Here is a 14821-nt window from a genome sequence, read left to right as displayed (position 1 = left end):
GTTGTCCAATCCCTTAACAGTTAGAGTTCTCGTCAAAGAGCTTCAGCCCCTCACATTTGAGTGACAGCTATCAGGAGGCCTGCCCAGCGTTATCTGCGGGGCGGACCCAATGGCACAGTGGAAACCGCAGAGACCGATTTATAGAGCGAGCAATGACGTGGTGCACGACCACTTTTGGTTCGTGAGTGCTAGTTTCAGAACTACTGGCGATAAAGTTTACAAAAGTAGCGGATAATCTCTAAAATGAATGCACTAACTGTGTAAATCGCTCTGGATTAAGAGTGTCTGCTTAATGACTAGAATGTAAATGCAAAATGTTATTTTCATGAAATTAAGAGTGATCATTTGCAGTGATTTAAAAAATACAATTACAAGACTGCATGGGGGCTTTAAGTAAAAGAAAGTGTATGTGTCCTGACTTTTTGTAGCATGTTGCACCCAGTCAACTCTAATTGCACCTTCCCTCTGCCCACTTCCCTTGCAGACTTGTCTACAGGAACTGAAGAGGCAGTTTCCAGGTAGCCAACGAGTGAAGCGATTAGCGGGCATGCGGCTGGAGGCTTTAGAAAAGTAAGCTTCAGAGTCTCTCACTGTAACATGGCTGAAAGACTGCATTCAAATGGATTTACCCTTTAATCACTTTTTGACAGCACTCCTTTTGATTTGAACGAAACCTTACAGAGGTGCTCAGAAAGTGACTTTGGCCTGAATGCCAAACATTCAAGAGATGAAGGTGCTCGGTTGAATGCATTCAGTTGTGCAACTGCCTTGGTATCCCCTTTCCTATCCCTTTCAAAGATGACCCATTAAGACATGTCTTCATCACTGGAAAAGAAAAACAGTTGAGATTGTTTTTATAATGAACAGATGAAGTTAATGAGAATGGATGAGTTGATGAGCGAGGTGAAGTGAAAGATGCATAATTATGTAATCACCAATTGTGAATTTTGAATAGGGCAGGGCATTCTTTTGTATTAATCTGTTCTCAAAATGGTATGTACCCTACAGTGCATTTAAAGTATTCAGACCCCTTCCCTTTTTTCCCATATTTTGTTACATTACAGCCTTATTCTAAGGGATAAAATTATAATATATTCTCATCAATCTACACACTACCCCAATATGACGAAGCAAAAGGTTTTGTTTGTTTTAGAAACTTTTGCAAATTAACAATAAAAAAAGAATATAACTTATTTACATAAGTATTCAGACACTTGCTATGAGACTCGAAATTGAGCTCAGGTGCATCCGGTTTCGATTGATCATCAGATGTTTCTACAATTTGATTGGAGTCCACCTGTGGTAAATTCAATTGTTTGGACGTGATTTGGAAAGGCACATTCCTGTCTATATAAGGTCCCACAGTTGACAGTGCAGGTCAGAGCAAAAATCAAGCCATGAGGTCGAATTAATTGTCCGTAGAGCTCAGAGACAGGATTGTGTTGAGGCACAGATCTGGGGAATGGTACCACCTCTGCAGCATTGAAGGTCCCAAAGAACACAGTGGCCTCCATCATTCTTAAATGGAAGAAGTTTGGAACCACCAAGACTCTTCCTTGAGCTGGCCGCCCAGCCAAACTGAGCAATCTGTGGAGAAGGGCCTTGGCCATGAATTTGACCTAGAACGCAGTGGTCACTCTGTCAGAGCTCCAGAGTTGCTCTGTGGAGATGGGAGAACCTTCTAGAAGGACAACAATCTATGCAGCCCCCCACCAATTAAGCCAAACAGAAGCCACTCTTCAGGAAAAGGCACATGACCGCCTGCGTGGAGTTTGCCAAAAGGCACCTAAAGATCTCTGTCCATGAGAAACAAGATTCTCTGGTCTGATGACACCAAGATTGAACTATTTGGCCTGAATGCCAAGTGTCACATCTGTAGGAAACCAGGCACCCCTCATCACCTGTACAATTATCATCCCAACGGTGAAGTGTGGTGGCAGCAGCATGCTGTGTGGATGTTTTTCAGTGGCAGGGAACTGGGAGACTAGTCAGGATCGAGGGAAAGATGAATGGGGAAAAGTACAGTGATCTTTGATGAAACCTGCTCTAGAGCGCTCAGGACCTTAAACTGGGGAGAATGTTCACCTTCCAACAGCACAACGACCCTAAGCTCACAGCCAACACAATGCAGGAGTGGCTTCGGGACAAGTCTCTGAATGTTGTTGGGTGGCCCAGCCAGAGCCCTGACTTGAACCTGATCGAACATCTCTGGAGAGACCTGAAAATAGCTGTGCATTGACGATCCCCATCCAACCTGACAGAGCTTGAGAGGATATACAGAAAAGGTTAGAAACTCCCCAAATACAGGTGTGCCAAGCTTGTAGCGTCATACCCAAGAAGACAAGGCTGTAATCGCTGCCAAAGGTGCTTCAACAAAGTACTGAGTAAAGGGTCTGAATACTTAAAAAACCTGTTTGTCATGATGTGGTCTTGTGTGCAGATTGATAGGGGGGGACAATTTAAACAATTTTAGAATCAGGCTGTGAAGTAACAAAATGTGAAATAAGTCAAGGGGTCTGAATGTTTAACGAACTGCACCATATATCAGTCCACCGAATCCAAATGAAATTTTGAGAGAGGAAGGGACTGCATCGTTTGGATACATCAAGCCGGTGACAATGCTACGATTATCAGCACAAAGTCATCACTGAGAGAGTAGGTGTGTCAACTTTTTACTGCCACTGTATATCTGGGGAAGGGTTTAAAACCATTTCTAGAGTGTTGAAAGGTTCCAAGAGCAACGTAATCTCCATTATTGGTAAATGGAAAAAATATGGAGCTACCCAGTCTCTGCCTAGAGCTGACCGTTCGACCAAACTTAGCAACCAGGCAAGAAGGTAATTGGTCTTTCCGAAGGCATTGTATGTCTTAGAGCAATGTTTCCAAACCTTTTTCATTTACTGAACCAACAATTGCATGTTTCTCTTCCTGGAGTACCCCTGAGGCACTCCACCTATGAGCATTTTATGAGTAGCGCCTATGGTCTCATGTTTCTAATCAAGTACCCCCCCGTGGATAGGCCAAGTACCCCCCCAGGGATCCTAGTACCCCTGGTTGGGAACTACTGTCTTAAGGTGATGGACTGTGCCATCCCAACGGCCTCCGCAATGGATTAGTCCACTGAGACTGGCACAAATCAGACAGGTGTCTTGTGTGCCTTCAATTTTTAACAATTTGCGACCGCTCGACAAAAGAAATCTCTGCCGACCAACGGCCTATAGACCAAACAATCGTCAATCAACCTGTCGGCTAAATGGGGTCAGCCCTTAATGGCAACCACCCTGTATTCAAGCGCATGTTGTGTCTCAACCGATGGCGGGCACAACACAAAAACCTCCGATGTTGTGAAATAGGGTCTAAGCTACAACACATGCGAATATGGAAAAAATTTGTGTTTTTAGATAATTGACATTAAAGTTTATAATTTATTATGGAACCTTTTTTTCTTCCAATAAATAATACAAGTTTGACCACTTTTTGTAAGCTTTTAAATGATCTATAACTCAACCGTTTATATTTTCCAGTGATGAAGGCATGGATGTCGCATGGTAGGGAATGGGAAATTGTTGCACTTTGAGCACCTTTATCTCCTGAATGTTTTGGCATTCAGCTCCAAGTCACTTTCCGACCACTTTTTCCATGGGCGAACATATGGAAAGTTTAGTTTAAAGCAAAAGGGATGCTGTCAAAAAGGGATTGACTTAAACTGAATTTACCCTATAGGCCTGGTGTAAAGGGGGGTGTACTGTAGATCCTAAGTGGTACGATGGTCTGTGTGTGTGTGGTGGGCTCTGTTTGTGTTGGAAACAACCATTCCGCTGGCAAAAAGGGGGAGAAAAAATAAGTGAATGGTTCAGTGCTCGGCCCTTTTAGCCTGAGCGAGGGATTCCCCAGGAAGGAAGTGGTTTGCTCCCACTGCTATTCTGGGGGTCCCTCAATCTTCTGTTTAAAAAAAATATATATATATATATTATCTTGTTGTGCTTTTCGTCTCTGAGCTGAGAGACGAGGTCTTGCCTGGCTGTAAATATTTGCATGTCACCACAGTTTCTGTGGTGACATGTAAGGGTGAATGTAAGGGAACAAGATAACCACAGTATTTTTGACAGGAACTGGAGTAAGGGTAATTCAATTTGTTTACCACCCCTGATCACCATGACTCGTTTATCGGTTATGTCGGAGTTGATGTGATAATTGAACTCCTGCACTGTCAGATTAAATAAATGGCACACACTGGCCTCTAATTGGCTTCAGGCGGAGATACACTGGTATGACAAGGCTTCAAACAACTAACTATCCCTCACCCCCGACACACACACACACACGGTGTTTCGTTGAGCCCTCCCAGTAAATAAAGCATATCAAAGTGGCTCGTGAGTGGTTGCCTGGTGCCATCTGAAATCTCCCAGAGTGCAGTTGAGTAATAAAGTGGATGTGAGGGAAGGAGTGGCACTGGAAGTGGGGCTGCTCACTGCTAATGGGAAACAGAGTTGCTTCTGTTGTAGGTTGTGGTGAGCAGAACAGGTTTTGATCATGGAGCCCTGGCTTTTTGGCTGCTAAACCGTTAGCATTGCATTTCACCTCTAATAAAAAAAAAAAAGTTCAAAATCATCCCTGCAGACCCATGATTTGACATGACAAGTGAAGTGAACACGCCTCCCCACCTCCCTGTTGCCAGGAAATTTCTGCATGGTTTGATATTTACAGCTCATAACTCACTAATATTAAACAGAATCGTATGGATTCCCCCTTTGCCTCGTAACTTTAAAACACACATTGTGTTGAATATAGCTCTGATCAGACTTGTATGTAATAGAAGGTAGCCTATTATTCTACACGGCTCAAAAGGAAGGCCTTTAAAACGCAAATAAACAGATTGATTTGAATCACCTTTTGAGCAAATCACAGGCAATAATTGTCTATACACTCTTCAAATCAGTGTGCTTCCCTACTCTTTGTGTTGGTTTCTTGACTCATTGTTAAGTGATGTAAGCCTCTCACAATGCAGGCTATTTGAGCAGCAACAGTAATGACTGTTTATTTCCTCTTTTAGATCGCTGCTGATTTCGGCAAGGGTTCACTGTGTAACCATAGAGACCGGCTGCATTGTGTACAGAAACTTGATTGCCTTGAACTCTGTTTGATTTCAACACCACCTAATTTGTCTTGACTGGTCAGTCTTTTTTTCTTTCTTCTTCTGCCTTTGAAGGTACGAGGATGCCAGCAAGCAGTATGATTCAATACTGCAAGACGATCCCACCAATACGGTAAGAGAGGAAAAACACACACTTAATTCTTATTTTGTTACAGTTGCGGTCTAAACATTTTGGACAGCGTTGAATCTGCTGAAAAGCTTTGGTATTAGTGGTGCGAGTTTGCATAGTTAAACTCCCCTTGGCCTTTTTGACCTCAACCACATTGCTGATCAGGCTCTCACCCACACAAATGACAAGTGTTTGAGGGAGTGGGAGAGGGGGGAGTGGTTCATGGTCTTAGGCAGTGTTGGACATGTGTGGTGGAACTAAGGCTAACCTAAATGCCTGCTCTTTGAAGGACGGTGATATATAGGTAGTCCTTAGACCCCTCCTGGCTTCAGGTTAGGGGTTTTAATGAAAAGGCATTTTACCGCTCATGCTTATCAGTCTCTATAAGTACATTTTCATAGTTTAGTGGTATTAAATTGGCACTTGTGTATTTTTGTTAGTCATCATGTATGTTATTTATTACACGTGCACAGCATACATAACCTTGTTGGAGGAGCAGAATAGCTAATCACCTTTAAAAACAGCGTGAGAGTAGCTCCTCAAAAAGCTGGTACTTGAGTGAAACCAGGGAGATCGTTCAAGATTGACTTTGAAATTGGACGTCTATCAATGTCCTGAGGATGTCGGGAAAAGCCTTAAAACCGGCCACTAGGGGCAACAGTGAGTGCTATTACCAAGTTTTTGTTTTGCTAGGGCTTTGTGTACGAGGATGGAGGATGTGCCTAATCCCACGACTCGTGTGAGACTGCGTGAGCTTGAGTGAAACATGCTTTTGTAAGCCCATTAAAAAGTGCTAATATTTTTGTTACTCAATCTCAACTCGTTATTAAAATGCACCTCCCTTTCATCATTTGAGTGCATAGGCTATAGTCAACGGTAGGTAGGGTATCAGTGTGTCACACACCACTTTGCAATGTACGCATGAGGCATTATAATTGTATGAAACCTGAAAGTTTTACTTTACCTCAAATAATGAGGCAAATCCATCCATAGAAACGTGGAGGCAATTATTTTGACTTCATCATGCCGTTAACCAGCATTTCTCTCATGATTTATTGGTTTTCATATCAACTTTATTTCATTGTCCAGAAGCCAGTGGCCATCTTAGTTGTTGCTATTCGAGTCCCCCTCATTCTATGTTTCTAACTGAGATTTTCATCTGTCACATGGAACCGTTCTCATTAGGTGTGCTGTTTTAGAACAGGGTTTTCCTGCAAATTGATTTTTGAAAATGATGAGCTGCTGCTTCATTACAGGAGTTCCATGTTCAGTAAGGCTAAAACCTTTTGACTGAAAGACTATAGGCTTGCTATTGTTGCATGCTTCTCTTAAAGAAGAATGTATATTTCTTGTATGCATGCATAGTATTTTCTGTTAGTCACACAATTTTACTGTCTGGATTTTGTATTTTATTTTTGACCGTTTGTTGACCGGTTAATGAGGGTCGGTTAGTCGACATTGATATGTGCATCCCTTCAGGTGTAAAGCCCAGCGTTCACTTCTGAACAGTAGAAACAGATATAGGAAGCCGTTTGGCTTTTACTCGTGTTCTTGTTATATAATATCTTAAGCCCATGCACTATGCACTGTGAGATTTGTAGAGTATCTGGGCTCTGACAAGGCTGCTACTTTCCCACTATCTTGATCGCCACATGCTGTGTCAGTTCTATCCACATGTTGTCTTTTGTCTGTCATCTGTATTTCTGTCTATCTGCCAATTAGTCTGCATTATCATAGTGATGTAGCAAAACTGTTAACACAAAACAATTCCAACAAATGCAACCCTCTGGTTTACGCAGCAGTTTACCATTTGAGTCCGTCATATTATAAACGAGTATAGCCTTTAGATATGCACTATTGTTGCCTTTAAAATCCATACAATCTTGTCTCAATTTATATTGAATTTCAGCTAAATGACTTGCAAGACCATGTCTATCCAGTGTTCTGCCAATCCCCGACCACCAACCCAAAACACATTGTACCTGCTGTTAATGGTTTCCATAAGGACATGTGGCCAAGCAAGAAAATACATGTTTTAAAGGGTTTTCAAAAGAAACCATGACCTTGTTTGTTTTGGCAGTCCTCCTGTAGACATTCAACAAGTTTCTGCGTTGCAGCGACACATGGTCTTGCTTAAATATATTAAACATTTTCTCTTGGCTGGCAAAGTGCGAGAAACGAAGCATAAACATTTAGTTTTTTGGACACCTTGTGAGGATTCTGCACCTCATCGACTGTCTGTTTCAAACAAACGGAGGCCTTGCTGACAAAATCAATAAACGTGGGTATGCTCTGATGCATTCACCCTCCCCTTCTTTCTGGTGTGGAAGAATTGCCCCCTCATCTCTATCGGTTCCCTGGAGTGTAACTGTCTTCTCCCCCTCGTTCAGACCCCTTTTCACCTTCACTTTGTCATTTACAGTCATTCTTTATTTTTCTCTGTTTCTGTTGGACCAAACCAGTCACCGTTCTTCTATTAAAATGAGAGTTCTATTTGTTTTACACTGGTTAGATCCACCATGTCCTATTTCAATTATAAGCACGTTGAATACTCTGTCATGGAAGACAAGACAGGTGGTGGGAAAGGAAGCGCAAGTTAGTTTGTATAGGCCGTGATGCCTCCAGAGCAACTGCTTTTGGTCGTCAAGTTACCAGTGCAGGCACTTCCACAACCTCAGCAATAAATATACTGAACAAAAATGTAAACACGACATGTAAAGTGTTCGTTTCATGAGCTGAAATAAAAGATCAAAAAAATGTTCCATATGCACAAAAAGTGTATTTCTCTCCAATGTGTTTACATCCCTGTTAGTGAGCATTTCTCCATTGCCAAGATAATCCATCCACCTGACAGGTGTGGCATATCAAGAAGCTGATTAAACAGCATGATCATGACACGTGCACCTTGTCCTGCACTCTACATTGTGCAGTTTTGTCACACAACACAATGCCACAGATGTCTGAAGTTTTGAGGGAGCGTGCAATTGCCAAAAACTAAAAACATTGGAGGCGGCTTATGGTAGAGAAATTAACATTCAATGACATATTGAATGTTAATTTCTCTACCATAAGCCGCCTCCAATGTTTTTAGTTTTTGGCAAGCGTCCAACCTATGGAACTCGGTCTTTGCGTGTCAAAAAAGATACACGTCAAATAACACTTTGTTGACCAATCAGGACCTGAATATGACTGCACTTCACATAACAATTTAACTCGTTCATACATTTTTTTACGTAGTTATTATACGTTGATTACACTATCACTCGTATTTCATATGTCACAATGATTCATCCATTTACGTATGCTATGGTGGTGGTAAAGTTGACTCGCTCACCTACAGTGCTGGTCAGAAAAAAAGCTGATGGATGCAAACAATGTTCTTCCTCAAAAACATAGCACAATGACAATCTGTTTCAGTAGCTATAGTAGAGCTAGCTAACTATATAGCTAGGTATCGTCATCTAAAATAACCCTAATTTATAAAAGTTCTTATTTGATTAATGGTGGTCGGACCCATCTATGTGAAGCTAGCCACAATAAGGATTAGCCACAATAAGGATTAGCCACAATAGTGGTCTTTGCGGTTAGCCTTCAAAATAAAAGTTTGTCATGGACAGTGATGCAAATGAGTACAAATAGTAGAATTATGCCATAATTGAATAGATCATAATAAACAAGGTTGGAATGTTATATGAAATCAACAAAAGAAAATTTGTTAATTTGACAAAAGTCTGTTTAAATCACACTGGATGTATTAGACTTTAGAATTTTATTAGGGGCATACTTATTTCACTGTAGAGCCTTACTTATGGATTGTGGATCAATGACATCAGTCTACACAGTGACACCCAGAGAACATTAGCGTTGTAGCTCTTCTTGCGGGACTCTGAAACAACTGAATTGAGCCACGTTTATTGTCAACCTACTATGTGTATTAAACATTATTCCAGAGGAGAAACGATACTGCATGGATGTTTTGGAGTCTGAAAACTCTCATAAAAAAATATATTGGGTATTGAGTAGACTGATACCCCAATTCATTGAACCCCAATCCTTAGGTAAAGCTGTTCAGTGCAATTTGAATGTCAATACACACAATAGGATGACTGGGTAGGTGATTTCACAGTCACTGTCCCACGATAAGAGCTACAACGCTAATATTTGCGTAAACTCTTCACAGTTGTGTTCTGTGGGTGTCACCGAGTAGACTGATACACCTTTGTTGCTTCACATTCCAACCTTGTTTAACGTTGTCTATTCTAAATATGGCATGATTCCACCAATTGTAACCTTCTGCATCACATTCAAAGAGGTACTTTTATTTTGAAGGCAAAACGCAAATTCCACTGTTGTGCCTAATCCTTACTGTGGCTAGCTTCACAACGACCCGGTCCGGTCGAGCCTCACTAGCCAGATTAAGTTAGCTGGTTGTTTCTAACGTTAGCTTTGGGCAACAGGGTTAAGTAGTTGCTATTTATTTTCATGAACTTCAGTTCAATTTCAATAGGTGAACAAGTGGCTGTGACAGGTGGAAGAGATTTCAGTATGTTTCCACCATCTGGTTTATATTTACAAAAGTAATAATGGTAGCTAGATTTAATCTTTCAAGCTAACTTTAGATAGTTGTTTTCCAGTTGGGAAACACTGAACTCTTTTAAATGAATACTTTTGGTGTTTGGCAATGAAGCCCTTTATCTATTTCCCCAGTCAGATTAACTAATGGATACATTAAAAAGGGACATCAAATTTGTATCTCTCACCCAGTATTTTTGTAAACCCATTAGCTAGCTAGCATTGATAGTTCTGTCAATTAGCCTAATTGTGCTTAGTTGTTCGTGCCATTTACTATATTTGAGTATTATGGCTGCAAACTGAACTAAGGCTGGGGGGGTGACCCGTAAGAGACTTACGTTATATACCAGTATCCATTCATTGACCGGTTTGGATTTTTATAACGGTATTTCTATGTATAATTTAGTAATGACTCAAAGTAATTATGGCAATCATCCGTATTTATTAACAGTAAGAAACTACTAACAGCTGAGAACTAATCGCTAACTTGCTAGCACGCAAGTCAATAACTTCGACTGCCTGAAATCGCTGACTAACCCTAGTGGACAAAGTAAGAACTGCAATTTAAACTGAAAATGCACAATCAAAAAGTAGAATAATAATTGTTTTCTTGACAAAATAGAGGCATAACCACATGCACAACTGCAGAGCATTTAGCACATTCTAGACGGTTAACTTAATAATTATAAGATATCTAGCAGGCAAACATTTAGTTGTGAATTCCTGTAACTAGATCACCTGGCACGTGCTGCACAACAGTGAGTGACTCAAGGCTCCTGTCTCTCATTGTTTTCTGCTTGTTAACAAACACCATGTGACTGGGGTCTACCGGTAAGCTCCATAATGGAACAATGATGTGGTAGGTGAAATTAAGAACGCAATCTTTGTTTTCTTCTAATGTATTACACAAGTTGACTGCAAGTATACTTTAAATGAAACTACAAATATTTAAATCTATTAAAAAAACCTGTCCTTTTCCAAATACCCTGGTATACCGTAAAACAAATCAGCCTTCGCAAAGGACAATGTTTTTGGCAGACTTTGCTGAAAGTCTACCAGGTCCTGAATTATCAAAGGCTTTCTAGGAGCTCTACCTATGACACATAATAGTTTACTTAATGGGTTAATTATTTTAAATATTCATTGCCCTTTTCATTCTTTGGGTAGTGAAATCTTCTCCAATGGGAAATGGGAGGTGCCTTGGGAATTGTATCCTTGAGGGATTGGTGGGTACTAGTACTCGCTAGTCAATCAGAGCACCACCCAGGCAATGACCTGGGGATGTGATCGGTCTGTTTCCTGATCTCCAAAGGCAGGATGGATGTCACCCATAACACCAGCACCCTTTTGTTAAACCTGAAGGTGGGAATGGAAATAGATACTCACTGTCCCCCGGTGTCTTCCAGACCAGTTTTTTTCTCTCCCACCAACCCGTCCTGGCTGGTGAGGGTGTGGTGTGGACGGGGGCTGACATGATTTAGGTCACCTGTCTTTGAATGAAGGATCTCAACTGCTCCCAGTCCAGCATGTTCTCTAACATGTTCTGTACGATGAGGGAGGGGATGGAGCTCAAAAGAAATGGCGGAAAATTGGCGACCACAGCAAGGACTTGTGAGGCATCCCAGCATGCCGAGCTGGAGATTGGAAACTGAGCTGTTGTAATTACAGGCTGTGGAATAGATGTGGTACCCATTAACCAAAATTGTTGAATCAACAGAAATTGCTCAAGGTTTCTCTGCCATGGCGGTGTCCAAAGAATGTGTCGAACTCTTAGCCCTTCTATAGTTTTATTGTGTTCCAATACCTACAGCAATGATCTGGCGAAATTCTCATTTGCTTGCGTGAATGCATTTTTGTGCTTCTCTCTACTTCTTTTTTTTCTTTGAGAACTTTGACTAAAAGGCTATAGCCTAGCCTAGTGTCTTTCTACCACATTTTCATACAAAAGATAACTTCGTTTATTATTCATTCGGAGTCCAAATGACACTGGATGATTCATCTGATATATGGAATTCCGGCCCTCATTTCATCCTAATTGGTGTGTAGAAACATGGCTAGTATTTATTGAGAAAGCAATTGAGGTCACTGAGAATCCCTTACTGAGGTTGAATGGGAATTGTATGCAATTAGTGTAGAACAAGAGAGTTTTTACGGAGGTCAAGATGCACTCAGTTTTCTACCGAGCTGAAACTAGATCCTGTTGAAATTGTAAATATTGGCTTTTTGCAACCATATGATTTAGGCACTATTTAGACAATGCTTCTGTATTTGATTTCTGGATGCCTTAGTATACTTTGATTACAAGTAAAACTCCCTAAGCTCTTAGGCATTTGAAACATCTGTAATAGCTTATTTGTTTACTGTACACAAATGTTTTACTCTGAATTTAGTGTTATTGTTGCTTTTAATATATTAATACCTTCACCTACTAGCTATTTCACAACAGTGGCACAGAGCGTCGTTCATGGTCCCTCCCTTTTGTCTCTGTATTCTTCTCTCTCTCTCCATCTCCCTCCATCCTCGACCCCCTCCATCCTCGACCCCCTCCATTCTCGAACCCCTCCATCTCTCCCATGTATGTTATGTAACATTATTATAACACAGGCCATCTAGGTGTCCAGTGTAGTCCTCACAGTCAGAGCCTGGGTTGTGGTCAGTCCTTCTCAGCGAGAGCCAGGGGTGATTTTAACAATCCAGTGCTCTGAGTGCTCCTCGAGAACCCTAATTAAAAAAGAATCATGACAACAGCAGGATTATCCCTGCTGCCAGGTTCGTCTGGATCATTAGTTTGGAGGGGGGAAGGAGCGGTTTGGAAGAGCTCCGCATTTTAATAAAGATCTGTGTGACTCCTTCGGGGTGTGACTCCTTCGGGGCTACCAACTTCCATATGTTCTGAGTGAGCCCCAAGTGGTTCTTTATCGGGAAAGAAAGGACTGGGAGAGAAAGAGAGGAAGGGGGAAAGAGAGGGGTGTGGGGTAGGCCAACAATTGCAACATCCACACTGAAAGTTGGTGTTCTGACATAGTTTTGGTATCGGACGGGGAAAAATACATATGTTAGCAATTTGGTTAGAAGTGAGTATAAATTCCTTAATCTCACATAGCATCAAGCCCCAGTAGAATATGGTCCATGTAGAATAGTTTGATCTTTTGAGGAGATATGTGTTTTATGAGCAGAGGGGGAAGAGAAGAAGTAGTTGGTGTCACCCCCCTTCCCCTACTCACTCAGATTGCTCTATAAATGAATCTTAATCCTTTTGAATAATATTTTCTTGACAATGCTTGTGTTTAATTGTGTGAGGACCACTCTCAAACAGAAATTCACATGGTATGTGTTTTATTTTAGAACAAAGGCAAAGAATAATACAGGTCAAGAATAATCTAGATATTTATCAAAGTTTGCTGACTTTAGGTGAGTGTGTGTCCTGTGTGTGTGTGTGTGTGTGTGTGTGTGTGTGTGTGTGTGGGCTATGTAAGCACCATAGCCAGGCAGTAGTGCAGGTCCCTGTCCCAGGGTGATGAATAAGTGGATTTATTGTGACGGTGGTGTCAGTTTCCAGATTTATGGCAGCTCAGACATGACTCATGCACAGCCCACAATGGCTTTGGTTTTGAGTGTGGGAGAAAGGAAGCCCCACTCAATCAAATGCCAGTCCATAAATAAAGTGGTCCGTGGCAGGCAGGGCAGCACCATTCTAATGGCAACAGCAGCCCGCCGTTAGACAGACACACACACCCTCCAAAATGCAGCCTGGAAAAGTCAGAGGGGACGTAATACTTTCTGATTCAGATTGATGAGAATCCAATCCACTTTAAGGTCACTTCGACATCGAAATGAAAGAAAAGGCAATTGGAGGCTGAAGTAAGTTAGCTAGGCTTCAGAAGCTCATTCTGAATGTGCTGGCCATTGGATTTGGGGTAAGGCGCTGTTTTCCCCACTTAGTGGATGACTCACCACTATATCTCAGACTCTAAGCTCACACGCCGACTCTTGAATGTTGACTCATAATTTGTGTTCTTCCTTCCACAGATATAGCCTAGCTAACCATTACCTCTTATGAGATGCTGGCACATCAATTTTAAAGTTGCCCCATAACAATATCAATAATAGTAGGGACATCAGCATTTTAAGTAGCGAGGCTTCTCACACCTGTGTAAAAACTAACAGAAAAGTGCTGTTAGGTTGGTTCATGCAGTCAATATCTCTCTCCTAATTTGAAGATATCGCTTAACTGAAATGTTATGATTTGATACTGAACATCACCACATCACCGCCAACGCTGTTGGCTGATGTTTCCGTAGAGAAAATGTAAAATCCTGATTCCCACCACTACAGTCCTCCACTCCACATAGATTTGGCGTTCTGTGAACTCATGATCCCTATCCCCAGGGGGCTCGGCTAGGAACAGAGGGGGGTGGCTTTGACCAACATCCCAACTTCCACCTGAGCACAGTTTCAAGACTCCCAAACTCATTTAACAAGTACCCTCCTCCTTTCTCTCCTCTCCCTTTTATTTGTGTGAGCTCTGATGAGACCGCCTCTCCTCGGTCAAACACTTGAGGAGCTAAGACCTTACTAATCCTCTGTTGATGCTGATCTCCACAGGCGGCGAGGAAGAGGAAGATCTCGATTCTGAAGGCCCAGGGGAAGAGTGCCGAAGCCATCCGCGAGCTCAACGAGTATCTGGAGCAGTGAGTAGTGTTTTACAAGGAGATTTGGACGCCCTCCTCCTCACGCACACCTCCCCTGGTCTTTTTAATTAAAAGGGGTTTTGCATTCGATTTGAGCCGGGCTGGGCCACAACCTGTCCATGAGACCCCCTCAAGTCTACTTAACCCCCCATCTTGGGAGCTCTGCCTGTCTGTCTATGTTAGCCTAGTTATACAATGCCACGATTTGGATTGATTTGAAACGTGGCGATTTCAGCTATTGTACTTTATATTCGAGTGGTTATTGTTGATGATCCTTTTGCTAAAGAAGGGTTC

At 41.8% G+C, this 14821-nt stretch overlaps 1 protein-coding gene across 2 annotated transcripts in view; it reads left to right on the top strand.

The window, feature by feature from the left end:
* LOC109902203 (ER membrane protein complex subunit 2-like) overlaps positions 1-14821 on the top strand; it is a 52087-nt gene that overhangs the window by 21804 nt on the left and 15462 nt on the right. For both annotated transcript variants that reach the window (XM_020498368.2, XM_031786535.1), the window contains 3 exons: positions 485-570; positions 5210-5267; positions 14442-14527. In XM_020498368.2, the coding sequence (XP_020353957.1) occupies positions 485-570; positions 5210-5267; positions 14442-14527 (230 nt within the window). The remainder of the gene's footprint in view (positions 1-484; positions 571-5209; positions 5268-14441; positions 14528-14821) is intronic.

The sequence above is a fragment of the Oncorhynchus kisutch genome, linkage group LG13 (genome assembly GCF_002021735.2).
Source record: "Oncorhynchus kisutch isolate 150728-3 linkage group LG13, Okis_V2, whole genome shotgun sequence".
NCBI classification, from domain to species: Eukaryota; Metazoa; Chordata; class Actinopteri; order Salmoniformes; family Salmonidae; genus Oncorhynchus; species Oncorhynchus kisutch.
Note: the sequence above shows the minus strand (reverse complement) of the source record. Positions and strands in the feature narration are given on the sequence as shown.